This window comes from Dreissena polymorpha, chromosome 12 (assembly GCF_020536995.1).
Source record: "Dreissena polymorpha isolate Duluth1 chromosome 12, UMN_Dpol_1.0, whole genome shotgun sequence".
Lineage (NCBI taxonomy): Eukaryota > Metazoa > Mollusca > Bivalvia > Myida > Dreissenidae > Dreissena > Dreissena polymorpha.
This window is the reverse complement of record NC_068366.1, coordinates 12,298,841-12,316,325: the sequence shown is the minus strand read 5'-3', so window position 1 is coordinate 12,316,325 and position 17,485 is coordinate 12,298,841. Positions and strand designations below refer to the sequence as shown.

Here is a 17,485-nt window from a genome sequence, read left to right as displayed (position 1 = left end):
GAAAGGTTTACCGGTAGTAAAAATAATGCACGAATGAGCCGGATCTTTTCTACGTCCAGTTGTTGTCTTGCATTATATAACATCTCTGTGACATGTAAAAATTTGTATTTGTGTCCGAGGAAGACGTTTTTGATTTTCGGTTCTCCTTTTTTCTGAATTAAAAAGAATTACGCAATTATCAAACAAATAATGTTACCGGTATGATTTTATGACTTAAATATCGACAATATGCTAATAAACCATTGACACTTATTCGTAATATTTTAATGTATTTTTAATGTACTTAGCTTCAAAATGAAATTAAATATTTTTCCAACGCATCCGCATAAAGCAAATTGTCAAGTCAACAATATACCTCACACTTAATCATCTGTGGATTTTGTATGCAAGTGCATATATTTTGTTTCTTTTTCTATTGTAGTAAATGTGAAACAAACCACGCATTTCTTCGCATTATTTATTTTCACCAGTTTTCTTAATTGTCTAAAATATCAGTCAATAACTTTATTTATCGAACGTGAGCCTTATCTACAATTCCACTGGAATAGAACACAATGTATTAACGGTTATATCAAAGGAGTGCCAACGGTCATTGTATTTCCAACTTTTAGCTTACTGAGATGGATTACGTATGCAGCCTAATCGGTAAATAATCCTTAAGTGTTTCAGTTGAATAGTTATTAATATAATATAATATTATTAAGATTTTGGTGTTATCTGTTGCTTGTGTTAGTACAACATTGTTTATGAAATGATGACGGTGCTCCAGATTCATAGCATTTGAAAAATTACAGAGTTTACATTAGTATGTGTTTGCACCACCTGCCTACATTCATTAACTTCTAAGTAATATATTTAAAAATTTAGTCAGTGTTGTCAAATATTGACATATATGTGAAGAAAATGAGAATATTTGCTTCTGTGCTAAAATAAAACAAGAAAAAATGAGTCATTGTGTTTACAATTATATTCAGTAGTATACATAAATAAAATATGGTTTCTTAATCCAATAAATTGGCTTATCATCCTAGTTACCTTTCGAATGTGTAATATATTACAGACACAAGATATACATACCTACAACTAAAGTCTTATAATATGTAAAAGAAAATTCGTTGGTATAGTTATAGAAATATTAAACCGTATAAATTGTAAAATGAATGTATGTTTCATAACTTCATGTATGCTGTACTCAAATAGCTGTACTTAAATATTATGTAAATAACATGCTTATATGAATGTATGTTGTATCGCACGGAAAGAATAGTTTATGTACCCCTCTAATACATGTTCATGTATGTGTGTATGTCTGTAATATCTTACAAAGAAAATACAAAACTTAATTGTTAATAAATATATATATTATCCTGGAGCAAACAAACAGATCTTCATTCAAAGAAGATGTGCTTGATGTTTTATGTAGTGCTTTTATTTCGAACCTAATTACAAGCAGAATGTCACCTATAAGGAAATCACGAGGTAGTCCAACTATGTGTATATTAATGTGTATGCATTGCAGTAACATGTCCGGATCCAAAGAGTCAAGCCAATTATACAATCTGGCAGAATGTACAGCCATTCAACTATTCGCAAAGCACATTACAGCTTAATCTGTACTGTCAGCCGGGATTTTATGCAGTGTTAGGAAACAATTACACCGATCATTTCGAAGTTGTATGTACACATCGTTCCTGGATGGCATTAACAAATTGTTCACTAATAGGTAAATCGGAACTACTTGCCTATGGTTTAAATTCCATACCATACGTTTATAAATAGTTTTGTAATTTATCACTGAACATTCATACATATTTAAACGATTACCAATACGTGTTTTATCATGAATAAAACAATTGTATGCTATGATACAGTCTCAACCCGGTCTGTTTCAATTCCAGTTAACATACGTTTAACATTTCCGTTTATAATGTGAACTAGCATACGTAAACATGATTTCCTGTCATTACATACTTTAAATGACTAATGTTATTTACTTTTACAGACTGCGGTCCGCCACGTGTAGAAGCAAATGGTCATTACACATTTAAAGCAACCACTCTCTGGTCTGTTGCAACTTTAACGTGCAATCCTGGTTATACACGTGCTGATAATTCGGACATTATATGCCGGGGAAACCGCTTATGGAGATTATCAATAGGACGAAGCAATTTTCTTGGTAAGTTCACAAGACATTCATACGTCATTCGAATAAAGTTCAAGCCCACAACTTTAGAGCAAACGAGCGCAATAACATAGAACATGTTGAATTCCATTATCTGCATTTAACTCAACAACTTACTCTGGTGCCAACATACTGACTGACTGATAAATTGACTGAATGATTAAATCACTGACTGACTGACTTATTGTCTGACTGACTAACTGACTGTATGACTGACTGACTGACATCTACCCACCGACGCACCGAGGTACCGACCTACCGAACCAACGATCAAACGATCCACCAACCAACACACCCTTCGACCAACCGGCAGACCGCCACACCTACGCACCGACTCACATACCCACCGATCCACTTACTCACCAACTCACCGATCCACTTACCCACCGATCCACCGTTCCACCAACCAACCGACCGACCAACCCACCGATCAACCGACCCACTAACCCACCGATCCACCGACCCACCGACGCACCGACCCAAACACCCACCGACCAACCGGCAGACAGGCCCACCGACATACCAGCGCACAGACTCCTCGAGAACCGACTGACCGGCCGAGTAAGTGAGTGTTTCAAATGTTTATAACATGTTTTTTGGCATTTTTACACCTCAAATAAAACTGACTTTTAATTAATGATTTAATCAAATTAATCGCAAAATAAAATACGAATCTGAAATAAATTTCTTGTGAACTAATTAAATACGGCTTAATTGTTTCTAGGCGTATAATTAGAGGTTAATACACGGCTGAGCCGGGCCGGGCAGTGATAATCGGCCCGCAGGGAGCATAACGGCCCGAGGGCCGTTGCGACCTGGGGCCGATTATCACTGCCCGACCCAGCTCAGCCGTGTATTAACGTCTATAATATATATCTTACTTTTATACTATATTATAGATGGGCTCAGGTCTTGAGTCATACTATCATTCTTTTATGGACATTCACTAAAATTTATGAGGAACCAGCTTTCCGTACTTTTATCTTCGTTCGATTGATTACGCAATTTTTGACGTATCTTATGCAACGTAATTTCAATGACAAAACTAGCAAGATGTTTTAGGTTTAAGCACAACAATTCGGACTTGGAGGGGTTTTATTTAACAGTTACATATTTTTAAGCATCGAACGATTCCAAAACGTATTTCAGATTGTGTTTTTGTCGTGCATAATTAGGAGCTTCGATAGAAATAAAATTATTGTAATCGCTTCGACATTCGATTTTGTAAATTGTGTTTTTGTTGACAGTGTTTAGCATCCGATACAAACGTTTAAAAAAGTGTGATTTAAAATCAATATTGGTAACATAGAATAACATTAAATTATAAATCTTTGTTATTTTAGTGTTATATGAACCGGATTTAAATTGTCATCGAGGTAAGTGTATGTGTTACTATACATTTTGCTTTTTTGACGAATCTTGTTAAAACAGACATACATTACTGTAGAGGTATCAATTTAATGTGCAGATGCGTTTTAGTTTCAATCGATATTTGTATTATCCAAGGCGTGTGCTACGTGTCATAATAACTAACGAAGCCTACATCTTATTCAACTACGCCTACAACCTACCCAACGACATCAACAACTGAACCGACGATGTATACAACGCACCCAACGGCGCCTGGAACTCATTTAACGATGCCCTCAGTTCACACAACGTCGACAACAACTTACCAGACGACGCTTACAACTCACCAGACGACGCCTACAACTCACCAGACGACGCCTACAACTCACCAGACGACGCCTACAACTCACCAGACGACGCCTACAACTCACCAGACGACGCCTACAACTCACCAGACGACGCCTACAACTCACCAGACGACGCCTACAACTCACCAGACGACGCTTACAACTCACCAGACGACGCCTACAACTCACCAGACGACGCCAACAACTCACCAGACGACGCCTACAACTCACCAGACGACGCTAACAACTCACCAGACGACGCCTACAACTCACCAGACAACGCCTACAACTCACCAGACGACGCCTACAACTCACCAGACGACGCCTATAACTCACCAGACGACGCCTACAACTCACCAGACGACGCCTATAACTCACCAGACGACGCCTACAACTCACCAGACGACGCCTACAACTCACCAGACGACGCCTACAACTCACCAGACGACGCCTACAACTCACCAGACGACGCCTACAACTCACCAGACGACGCCTACAACTCACCAGACAACGCCTACAACTCACCAGACGACGCCTACAACTCACCAGACGACGCCTACAACTCAACAGACGACGCCTACAACTCACCAGACGACGCTACAACTCACCAGACGACGCTACAACTCACCAGACGACGCCTACAACTCACCAGACGACGCCTACAACTCACCAGACGACGCCTACAACTCACCAGACGACGCCTACAACTCACCAGACGACGCCTACAACTCACCAGACGACGCTTACAACTCACCAGACGACGCCTACAACTCACCAGACGACGCCTACAACTCACAGACGACGCCTACAACTCGCCAGACGACGCCTACAACTCACCAGACGACGCCTACAACTCACCAGACGACGCCTACAACTCACCAGACGACGCCTACAACTCACCAGACGACGCCTACAACTCACCAGACGACGCCTACAACTCACCAGACGACGCCTACAACTCAAGAGACGACGCTTACAACTCACCAGACGACGCCTACAACTCACCAGATGACGCCTACAACTCACGAGACGACGCCTACAACTCACCAGACGACGCCTACAACTCACCAGATGACGCCTACAACTCACCAGACGACGCCTACAACTCACCAGACGACGCTTACAACTCACCAGACGACGCCTACAACTCACCAGACGACGCCTACAACTCACCAGACGACGCATACAACTCACCAGACGACGCCTACAACTCAACAGACGACACCTACAACTCACCAGACGACGCCTACAACTCACCAGACGACGCCTACAACTCACCAGACGACGCTTACAACTGAAGAGACGACGACGGCAACTGAATTGACGATGGCAATACTTCTACCAACCACGTCTACAACTCATTAAATAACGCCAACAGATGCCAGGTATTTAGGTACGAATTGAATATGTTATTGCATACAGTGGTATACAACAAAACTTTAGTGGTAATGCTATGAATTTATAATGTATCCGATTACGTGACGGATAATGTCAGAAGAAGTGAATATATTATCGACATGTGGCTTTATATTGATTTAAACTTACCTTGTACAAAATACTCGTTTGCCAGCTTCATATTATGAACGCAGTAATGCACCCGACCTAAATCACACTTAACGCAATGATACGAATAAATTCTTCGTTAATCCGTGTAACACATCGTGCAAGGCGGAGTAGATGAAATAATACTCAGCTCGAGCTGAGTTATCTGCTATGTTATCGACTTTGTTTCACAACGTACAACGGTACGAATAACACATTTAGTATTGATAAAGTACGACAGCGAAATTGTCAAGATCATGTTGAATACAAAATACGTGCCAGTAGAATTCTTTAAAAATGAATTAGACCTAAATATAGAAACCATATCCATTCCAGCTACTACTACCATAACGAGGTCGACAATAAGCGCGACGAGCGTTTCAGGTAACGCATACGTAATATATATGACAAGTACTTCAACCGATATACGAATATGTACTGAAGACATTACACAATATAAGTACTAACTTAATGCATATACATGTAAATCACATTTATTTCTTTAATAAAGCCCGACACGTAAGTAGCTGGGTATGTGTTATACAACAAGCTTCTTATGAATATATAAATTCATGTTATATCTATCTGACAATACACTTCATATACGTGTGTATATTAATTAAAAATTCAAGATGTCCGTCACTCTGATGATATTAATGTCTCAATTGTACAAATACACGTTCAGGTTGCATCGACCTCAATGTTCCCTAACACTGGGATACTATCGGACCCAATATTCAACATATTACAATTCTGCCCAGTCCCGATCACGCGCTGGTCTACTGTCAACCTGGCTTAAGAGCGTTTTCGGCTAACAAACACGCTTATGCAGACCACTTTCAAATCACTTGCAGACATGGCGCTTGGAAGTCCCACTCCGTTTGTCAGAATATAGGTAATGATAATTACGTGTTAACCTAAATATGACGGATAGAAACTGTAGAAACTATTCAATGTGTAAAACCTAAAATCAAGTGAATTGCAGTGCGTTGCAGAGCAGTGCATATTAGTTCTATTTTTAATGTGTATATGTGTAAAATATCGATCGAAGTAAACCATAAGACTTCGAGGTAAACCATAAGACATAATTTCTGAGTTAATGTGCTTGATTTTTTTTAATAACTTAACAACTCTGTGGGTGGCGGACAATTTCGTCTGAATTTTATGGGCGCATGGAACAGTTATAGACACACCTTCACACAGACACCTAAATTCGCACACACGCACACAGACATACACACACATACTTGTAAAACATCCAAATCGGGTAAATGTGTTCTAAACCTACCAACCGGGGACCACGATTTCCAGATACTTTAGAAAGCTGAAAGCGATAAAAACAGACAAGTTTCGAACCCAAAACGCGAAAGACATGGAAATTATGATAAAAAGGGTAATAAATCAACGAAAATTTTACATGCGAACCGGGGATTTCTGTGCGTACCAACTGTGGAATTGCAATGTGTGCCAACTAGGGAACGGTGTATACCAACAGGGGTACTTAGTGCGAACCAACTGTAGAACTTCAATGTGTTCCAACTGAGGAACGGTGTATACCAACAGGAGCACTATGTGCGTACCATCTGTGGAACTTTAATGTGTACCAACAGGGGAATTGTGTTTACCAAGAGAGGAACTTACGCGCGCAACCATTGTGGAACTTCAAAAACTGCCAACGTGGAACTTGCTTTTATCAACAGGGGTAGTTGTGTTTAAATGAACAAAATATATGAAAAAGATTTAAATTAAATATGCATATAATATAACCGTATATGAGTTAAAAACGTGGCTTATTTGATTGACACAAACATTAGTCACATCAAAATAATAATAAGTAACATAACAAAAATCAAACAATAAATTTATGAATGTATTAGCTATGAGCCCACTACAAGCATGCACTTGCTGCATTATACCATAACAATCATGGTGCAATTAATCAAAACAGGAATAACATACGCTCATACAGCTAAACACAAATGTTAAGTTTTTTCAGGCCAAGTAGTTTTTCAAATCAAATGAAGGGGAGGGGAGGCGGTTTTTGTTTTTAAATTATTTTATTCAATGCGAAAAAATCATTCACGATTTGCACCTACTATGAGGTATGATATCTTAGAAGTGGAACTTACCATATGCATTTAGATTGTTAGATTGATTGAGTACTGTACATGTACTTTGCCCTTACTCTGGCATTATAAAATAACTCGTGTATTTCATACACTGAATGAGGTAAGCATTAGAACAATCACACACAGAGCAACTTCCACTTTACTTAAATCGTCTTTAATACATTTATTGCGCTTAAAGCAAATCTGTAATTTAAAACAATCGTGAACGTTTCCACACGAATGCGGCGGAGCCTGAGAAACTAAATATTTAAGTAAACAAGCAAAACATCGATAACATTTGATAACAAGCATTTTGATGCGCCAGTGACTAAATCTAGGGCAGTTTATCGAAATTATGATCAGCATATATTGTTATTATATATGCCTTCGAACTGTACAACTGTGATACCATAACAAATGTGCTGTATTCAAAAATACAGTATTAAAAATACAGTATGTATGCACTTTTTTGAGTAGATAATGCCAAAAATGGGTTAACCGTAATAATAATCTCACATTTAATTCTACCTGTCGATATAAAAAGATTATACTTTAAGGACATAGTTGATTATGTTCCTATTTTCAAACTATGTAATCAATACTTGTGTGGTATTTACACAATGATTTACATATTGTTTTCTACTTTTACAATAACTATTTAGTACTCATTTGAAAGTCAGACACCTCTTATCAAAACAAATTTCGTAAAATGTACAAAATGTTAATTTTTATTTCTTAAGTCATTCTCTTCGACGCTGTAGATGTAGTTTATTCTGTTATTTATATGTATATGATTACATCTGAAAGTGTTTGTTTGAAATACCTTGACACAATGTTTGTTTCCATTTATCCGGCCGACTTTTTTGTGTGCCCGCCTTAAAGTTTTAGCCTTCTAGATTGAGTTTGCGATCAGGTTTGCTATAGTCATTCATATTCACCAACTAAAGTTAACATATTAATTTAAAAAATGCCTCTGACCAGCCGTGTTCAGGTGTAAAAAAAGCTTGTGTAAGTGAGTAACTCGTAGAAACTCGAAATAAAAAGTAAAACGAAACACGCTTTGGCCGAACCACCAACCCTAATTTGTTCGGCGATGTTATTATAGACAAATAACGTTTTTGGCTTAACCGCATTAATAAACCATTAAAATGCAATATTACATAATATATCGTGATTAAATAGAGTATATAGAACAAAACAACACACAAAACACCTGTGGCAACTTCATAATGTAAACGTAAAATATTACTTCCTTCTTTCGATTTAGGTAGTAGGCTACTCTCTAAAGCGAGGCGTTTCCTTTATCCCGAGGCATTTGCAATTTTTCCATTTTTGTGCCACCACAGTATTTAATTCGGGTTATAACCATAATAGTACGGACAAAAAAAGTAAAGCTAATAGTGCACTTTATCAATTTGCTTAGTTAATTTATGAGTTAGGTTTTGTTTGCTGGGCCCTTGTTATCACTTTTCATCGTAATGCCCATAAATCTTGAGATCGATCCCTTATTTAGTGTATACGTTTTAACCTTTCTGATAATTTGTTGTTATTGAATACCTTGTTGTTAAGTATTATATATAATTAGTTTCATTAATGCCCATAAGCATTCAAAATCGACAAATAGTTCGTACAAAATTTCGAAAAATAAAGTAAACACATACAAAATCAATGTTCCTTATATAGCAATAGCCAACATTTCAACGCTAGATATTGTCTGGTAACACAGATTTAACAAGATGTTTTTTGCGGGACAATATATTCAACACATTTCCATGCACCATCTTAGTTGTCCTGTGTCGTATGAATAGATATCGGTGCAAGAAAATTAAAATGGATTATATTGTTCCACAAAAAAAAACGATCATTTTGTATCTCGTTTAATTAATGTTTACATACCACTTCTACCATTTAAATGTTGGCTTTTTCTATAATAACACTGATTTTGTATGGGTAAACTTTATTATCCAAATATTTTTGCGAAATATTTGTTCATTTTGAGTATTTATGTTGGCCCTCTTGGTCGCATTATTATAGTGCTTATAGTGTAATATGAATTAAATGTTTACTTTCATACCTCGAAGTGCAAAAATTTGCTTTGAGCAGATCTCTAATGAAATGGTTAAATAGCTCGGAACTAAGATTGTAAATTAAGTTTAAACAAAACGTTAAATATTTGTTTTTATGTTAAATATTTAAAATACAACGATTTATTAAGCATACATGTATAAATACATAACAAGGGACCTGCTCACACAACAACGAAACAGCAAATTTTTTAATCTCACATATTCATAAATTTAAGATGTGTAATTAAAGGGGAAATTGACAATACAGACAACGATAGAAGACGGGAAACATCACCAAAGGATCGATCCCTATTTATTTCAAAATAGTACGAATTCAGTAAGTAGGAAATTATGTTATAAGCATGACGCACAACGAACGACGCTCGACAAACCCAAAAACCGACGAACCGACGCATTGAAGATACCTTACATAAGCGTTTAGGGAGGTATGTATCGAATTGTGTACTGAGCATATATCAAACCACTTTTTATAATTTCTGATTTTTTTGACAATGTTACTTTAAATGTTATGCGTTTAAAATTATGACGCTATCGGTTTTGAAGCTAAGTGTGGGGTCGTATTACGTCAACAATACATACATTATACTCTAAATGGAATCTTGGTCTGGTTCGGCTAATTCTGGTTTAATATATCTTGTTTTTTTTAGTGTGGGTGTAGTGTTTCTTGCAAAATCGTTATATATAAATGATAAATGGAATAAGCAATTTATTAATTTCAACATTTTAATTCGTACTATTTTATGTGCTTGAAGATATACACAAAAATATTTGTAATTAAGTCTTTAACAACCTGATAGAAGCTTCCTCTCGAATTGCGGGACCATGATCTGAATATTAAACAATATGATGCTAAGTCTCTTAATCTTTTAAATAAGAGTAGTTAATCCTCGTTTTCGGTTTCATTTTATCGTGCCTCAGAAAGTTGCGTTCATGTTGCTCTAGTCAATATTAAACCATTCAGTTGGCAAATGCATATTCAATTAAAATGAAATATATTTATATGTATTTAATTGGAAACCGGATGATATGAGGTTAATAATGTGTAATCGTAAATATTTTATGAATAATGCCGCGCCAGGTAATTGTCAGGATTTGAGCTCCTTAAAACCGCATTTTACACAAATGCTTTGCAAAGACCGTTTCAAAGCAGTGGCCCCAGTTGTGGTCGTGTGTGTGTTTCTTGTGTACGTATGTGCCTTATGTAGTTCATTTGTTTATGCATCGTTGTTAATCTATGTGCCCATTGCCTAATATAAATGACCGCATCATGAAATAAGGTTTCAGTCCTGCTGGTGATGCTGAATATTCACTGTGTTGCCATTTAAACTGTCAACGCAAAGCTTCGGTGGCTTAAATCAGTTGTACAGCATATTTAACCGTATAGTCAGCTCAGCCAGTAATAAATACTAAAAGTGTTACAAACATATTTAAAAACAGTATAATACTAAAACGACTCAATACAACACAATTATTTATTCGCGATAACAGCCTAAGAAAGGTAAATAATAACGCTCGTTGCGGCTTAAACAGGTCGAAAATCATTCAACACTTACATTGTAGCACAGAAATGATAAAAAAAAGAAACATGCATGCATAAGCGTAAGTGAGCTTTAACTTCATAGCAAAACAATTCAAAGTAGAATCGTAATAAATTCGTTTTAATTTCATTGCAATCTCCGACTATTGTATTGTTTATTAGAGGAAAATAATATCAACTACATGATAAAATGTAAAAACTACATACCAAAAAGATGTAAATATTCAAAATATTATTGCAATTTCGTTCCAAAATTGACAATAAGTTTATCGCTCACATGTACTGTGTTGAGGAAAATACCAAAGGTATTGTTTGGCATCCTGAAGTCTATGTAATATCAGTAACTTATTTCATAAACGAATATAACAAGAACACAAAGAAATCGCTACAATATGTGAAAAGGAAATACTCGGATAACAGGTAATCCGGACCTCAATAATCAAACAACCTGGGATACAATCGGACCCAATATTCAAAGCATCAAATCTTCGTTAAATCCAAGAATGTCAACAGTCACGACGGTCACCTGTTTGTCTGGTTATAAAGTGTTCATTCCTACAGCTCGACAGTATTCAGATCATTTTCCAATCAATTGCATAAACGGGCATTGGAGGGTCAATTACGTTTGCAGCCTAATCGGTAAATGACCCTTTGTTATTGAAATATAATTTGTGAATGAATTGTCATGTTGACATATTTCTATATCAACGAAACTTTTTTGGAAAGGTGACCACGGAGCATTACAACTATAAGATGGTTTGCATAAGGATATGTTAATACCACTTGACTGATGGTTGCTAAATATTTTAACGTTAATAAGTAATGCTTAATTTTTGCACATACCTGTATAAAAATGAGAAAACGTGCTGCAGTTTCAAAATAAATAAGATCATTGAGTGATCGTGTTTGCGATCATACTCATTAGTTAACAACAATTTTTCCTTATCCAATTTATTAAATATTATCCCTTAACAAACACAAAACAATATTCGTCTACAAAACAAAACGGTATTGCACTTCATGTCTAATGGTTTAATTTCCATCGTAATTTACGAGCAGACTTACTATGACATGTTAAATGTCACCTTTTGTTATGCCACAAAAGATATTACAAAAATGCATATATGCATTTGTTGTTATTGCAGAGGGATGTCCGAAACCTAAGAGTCAAGCTAATAATACAATCTGGCAGCATGTACACCCATTCAACTATTCGCAAGGCACATTAAAGATTAATCTGTACTGTGAGCCGGGATTTTATGCATGGTCAGGAAACAATTACACTGATCATTTCCAAGTTGTATGTACAAATCGTTCCTGGGAGGCATTAACAAATTGTTCACTAATAGGTACATCGGAGTTTATCACACTTGTTTTAATCCATGATCATAAGTACTAAAATAGTTTTGTCATTCATTGCTTTACATTTTACAAATACTCCCGCCCCATCCATTTTCTATATGTTTACATTTTTCTAATATTAATATTTTATCATGTTCCCTGGGATGATAAAATGATTGCTTTGTTTACTAACATAATTGAAAACAGTTATATTATTACCTTTAACAGACTGCGGTCCGCCACATGTAGAAGCAAATGGTCATTACACATTTAATGCAACCACCCTCGGGTCTGTCGCAACCTTAATGTGCAATCCTGGTTATACATGGGCTGATAATTCGGACATTATATGCCGGGGAAACCGCTTATGGAGCTTATCAACAGGCCGAAGCAATTTTCTTGGTAAGTTGACTTACTTATTGACTGACTGACTGACTGACTGAATGACTGACTGATTTTATCAAAATTCGTCAAAAAATAAAATACTTCGTGTTAATTAATTGATTAAAGCTATATAGGTTATAGGTAAATTTTTTGTTTAATAAAGTCAAAAGTAATTAATTTACCTATTCATTTCGGTAAAACTACAATGGGATCACCAAAAGAATTATGTACATTAAAAACTACACCAACAACTCACCCAACGACGACCAGTACTCAAACAACGTTAAATACAACTCCACCGACGACAGCAACTCAACCAACAACGCCTACGACTCAAACAAAGACCTATTCAACTCATCCAACTTCGACAACAACTGAACCGACAGCGAGAGCAACTCAATCAGTTACGATAACAACTGAACCGACGACGAGAGCCACTCGTCCAACTTCGACAACAACTGCCCCGACAACGAGAGCAACTAATCCAACGAGGGCAACAACTGAAACGTCGAAGAGAGCAACTAAACCGACGACGAAACCAATTCATCCAACTACGATGACAACTGAACCGTCGACGAGAGCAAATCATCCAACTACGACAACAGCGAAACCGACGAAGAAAGCAACTGATCCAACTGCGGCGACAACTGAATCTACGACGCGCGCAAATCATCCTACAACGACGACAACAGTACCAACGATGAGAGCAATTCATCAAGCTACGACATCGACTGAACCGACGACGGGAGCAACTCATCCAACTGTGACACCACCTTGACCGACGACGAGAGCAGATCATTCAACTACGACAACAACTAAACCGACGACGCAAGCAACTCATCCAACTACGACGACAACTGAACCGGCGACGAGAGCAACTCATCCAACTACGACGACAACTGAACCGACGACGCGCGCAAATCATCGAACTACGACGACAACAGAACCAACGATGAGAGCAACTCATCAAGCTGCGACAATGACTGAACCGACGACGGGAACATCTCATCCAACTTCGACACCACCTTTACCGACGACGAGAGCAGATCATCCAACAACGACTACAACTGAACCGAACACGAAGCAACTCATCCAACTTCGACGACAACTGAACCGTCGACGAGATCAAATAATCCAACTACGACAACAACTAAACCGACGGCGAAAGCAACTCATCCAACTACGACGACAACTGAACCGAAGACGCGCGCAAATCATCCAACTACGACGAAAACAGAACCAACGATGAGAGCAACTCATCAAGCTACAACAACGACTGAACCGACGACGGGAACATCTCATCTAACTACGACAGCTACAGAACCAACGATGAAAGCAACTCATCAAGCTACGTAAAAGACTGAACCGACGACGAGAGCAACTCATCCAACTTCGACACCACCTTTACCGACGACGAGAGCAGATCATCCAAATAGGACAACAACTGAACCAACCACGAGGCAACTCATCCAACTACGACGACAACTGAACCGTCAACGAGATCAAATAATCCAACTACGACAACCATAAAGAACGTGTTTTTAAGTACATCAGCAGCATATCCTTTTGATAAAAACGAGTTAATTAAATTCAAAAGTTTAATATGAACATTTTCTTTAACATATTTTAAATGTATCTGCCCATCTGATGATATTAATGTTTCAATTGTACAAATAAACGTTCAGGTTGCTTCAATCTCAATGTTCCCAAACACTGGGAAACCATCGGACCCAATATAAAACACACAAAGATTCTGTCCAGTCCCGATCACGCGCTTGTCTACTGTCAACCTGGCTTTAGGGCGTTCCTGGCTAACCAACACATATATGCAGATCACTTTGAAATCACTTGCAAAGATGGCGCTTGGAAGTCCCCCTCCATTTGTCAGAATACAGGTAATACAAATTACGTTTATACATAAATATGACAGATAAGAAAATGTTGGATATGGAAGGGAATTTCGCCAGTCAATGCATGATGTTTAATGACATTCTCATTTTAACTTCTGTCATATGCTTTCTGAAACATAGTCTTTGCATTGTGCCTAGTTACATTTGCTATGCAAACATTTCATCGCAATGTCGCATGTTGAAAAGTTTATAATTACTTCATATATATATTTACTTTGTGTGTGTTATTGACAACAGCAGTTGAACTTTTGGAATTTGTATTTATGCTTATTCTAACACCGTTCTTTGTTTAACTATGTGCATTTGCGTTTTTTGCTACTAAATTTAACAAGCTGTTAATATCTTTGTGGATCTATATTACTTCTTAAGTCGACTGCTATTGCGTCTTTGATTAAGAATTAGCCATCGGTTTTGCATACACCGCCATTATAAATAGTTCACACTCCCAAAGGGGAACCAGTATTAAAAAACCTAATTCCAGCGCAAATTGCAGCGTTAATTACTATTGCCGGGAGATCACTCTTAACATCAAAATCAAAATCTCCGGTATCAACCGTGATACATCGACTATTTCTGGAATCCTTCGTAAAAATCGTGACAGGGTATAAAACTTGCCCGTCGACATAATGCCTATTGTTTTGCTTGGATTCCCACTATCGACGCCTTATTCCTCGTGTAAACGCTTTGAGAAAGATAATGCAACGCTTTGAGAAAAATGATGCCCAGGTAAGTTCTGCTTTTTGTGATTTATTTACGCTTTAACATGAACTTAAAAGGTTAACGTGACTCTTTTGTAACTAGCTTAAGAAACGTCAGCGTACAGTTTATTGTGTATTGAAAGACCTGACAACAGTGAAAAGTAAATTAATCAGTCAAGTATTGTTTCTTTGTCCCTTAAAACATGAATACACGACTTTGAAGAGATGAGTAAATACGTTATGTTCTTGCGTAAGTGTGAATGCCAACAAACATCCATATGTATGCTGTGCTATTGCAGGTCCGACTGTGTCCAATGTTGCTTGCTATGGTTCTAAACATGCGTTCAGGGCGATGCATATCTTCTAAAATGTTAAACCAAGGCCCTGGTGTCGTGTAGGGGGCTCCATCAAGCAATCACCCCAATAGTTGATTCAGGACAACCTTTATGACCAAGGTGAGTGCATATCTTGTTTGTGTGTTTGTTTTTAAAGTTTATGTGGTTTTGTCATGACGGCATCGAGTGCGGATCACCTAAGTAAGCATTCAATATACCACTGCAATATCAGAACATCCGCATCCAGCTATTCTTGTGAAAACAATGTTAAAATGCATCTATAGACTAGCCCTCAATCATTTTACGAACGATTCCTCTACTATTAGTGCATCTGATTTTAAATTTTCTTGTAGTTTTTTTTGGTTTATTTTCCCTTTAATAGTTAATTCTACCACATTTCAAGTTATAAACAATATATTCCAGCTTGTTATCTTTGAGATTTTGATCACAAAAAATGTCTAAAGGAGAAATTACCTTCAGAAGCTAATGCAAAAATGGGTCTTAGGACATATCAGCGCGGTGCTGCAGATATTCCTCTGCCATCCGTACACTCTGATATCACTCTAAGAGTCATAATGTCCCCTTATGAGACCACGAAACTTCAAGGCAGACAGGTAGGCAGATGCACAGGCTGGTCGGCAGTTTTTCAGGTCGCATCTGTTGAAGTTAGATTCTAAGATCCATTCGCACGACAAGGCTCATAAACATTAATGTTCAACATTGTAGGACCTGGGTATTGCTCAAAACACAGTGATGGCAGTGAATTGACCGACACCATATATCGGTCTCTTTCTCGTCAGATTTACCGCATCATGACTAATCACGGGTTTGGTGGAAAAAACTTCTCGTCTGCTTTTAAATTATTGCTCGATTAGAACAAGCAAAAGACATAATAAATAACATCATTATGTACTGTTATTATTTCCTAAATGTATATACTAACAATCATGTAAATACATGAATGAACGTCTATTAGAAAACTATTGTTAATGATTCAAGAAATGTGAAAAATGGTTTTAAAATGAATTTTTTATAGATTATACAAGATTTTTTTACACTTGAAGTAATGATTTTGTAAAAAAACAGCAACAACCTTTTCTAAGAAATAACTTAAAATATAATTGTTGATATTTACCTGGTGGAATATGTTTTTTGTTGTAAAAAGCTTTTGTTCAGCCAGATATGTCTTAGATAAAATAATATTTTTTTGTAATTTTCACACTGTATAAAGGGTGTTTCAGCATATAGCCAGAAATCAGACTGCATGTCACCGGTTGTTACATCAGTATGAGTTTGTGTTAATTTTGTATGTACCGATTTTTTTTAAGGAGTCGAATGGGTACTGTAATTTTCTATCTTGATGACTAAAAAACGTTCATTTTAAGAAAGATCTTTATACGACAGTGCCTCTTCAAAAGTCAACAGTTTGTTTCAATGATGTGTTTTGAAATAGCATTTAAAATACTGGTACCTTTTAATAGATGCAAATGGAAATGTTGTTTATTGTAGTTGTTGTTGAAATCAATATGAATTGCTATGCATAGAATTGTGAGAACTGTATGTGCTTCTTTAGTATGGTATTGTTTATAATAAATACCAGTTTAATTTATCATATAGTGTGAATAGCCTTTTAAAGTTTACAAGAAATGCCAATTGTGTTGTTG

At 36.9% G+C, this 17,485-nt stretch overlaps 2 protein-coding genes and 2 long non-coding RNA genes across 4 annotated transcripts in view; all 4 read left to right on the top strand.

Annotated features, from left to right (window-relative positions):
* Window positions 1-624: 624 nt before the first annotated feature.
* Window positions 625-2,140, top strand: LOC127853303 (uncharacterized). The gene is made up of 3 exons (XR_008036558.1): window positions 625-645; window positions 1,520-1,723; window positions 2,003-2,140. It is a non-coding gene; the product is annotated as an uncharacterized LOC127853303 (long non-coding RNA).
* Window positions 2,141-3,822: 1,682 nt separating this feature from the next.
* LOC127853908 (integumentary mucin C.1-like) lies at window positions 3,823-4,845 on the top strand (the record flags this gene model as incomplete). Its single annotated transcript, XM_052388710.1, has 1 exon — window positions 3,823-4,845. A coding segment is annotated over exon 1 (1,023 nt), but the record flags the coding sequence as incomplete, so codon positions are not given.
* A 176-nt stretch (window positions 4,846-5,021) lies between these two features.
* LOC127854282 (uncharacterized) lies at window positions 5,022-6,491 on the top strand. The gene is made up of 3 exons (XR_008037011.1): window positions 5,022-5,272; window positions 5,758-5,805; window positions 6,107-6,491. It is a non-coding gene; the product is annotated as an uncharacterized LOC127854282 (long non-coding RNA).
* A 5,202-nt stretch (window positions 6,492-11,693) lies between these two features.
* Window positions 11,694-17,485, top strand: part of LOC127854094 (mucin-5AC-like) — a 52,650-nt gene continuing 46,858 nt past the window's right edge. The window contains exon 1 of the mRNA XM_052389084.1: window positions 11,694-11,792. The gene's annotated coding sequence lies outside the window, so the exon portion shown is untranslated. The remainder of the gene's footprint in view (window positions 11,793-17,485) is intronic.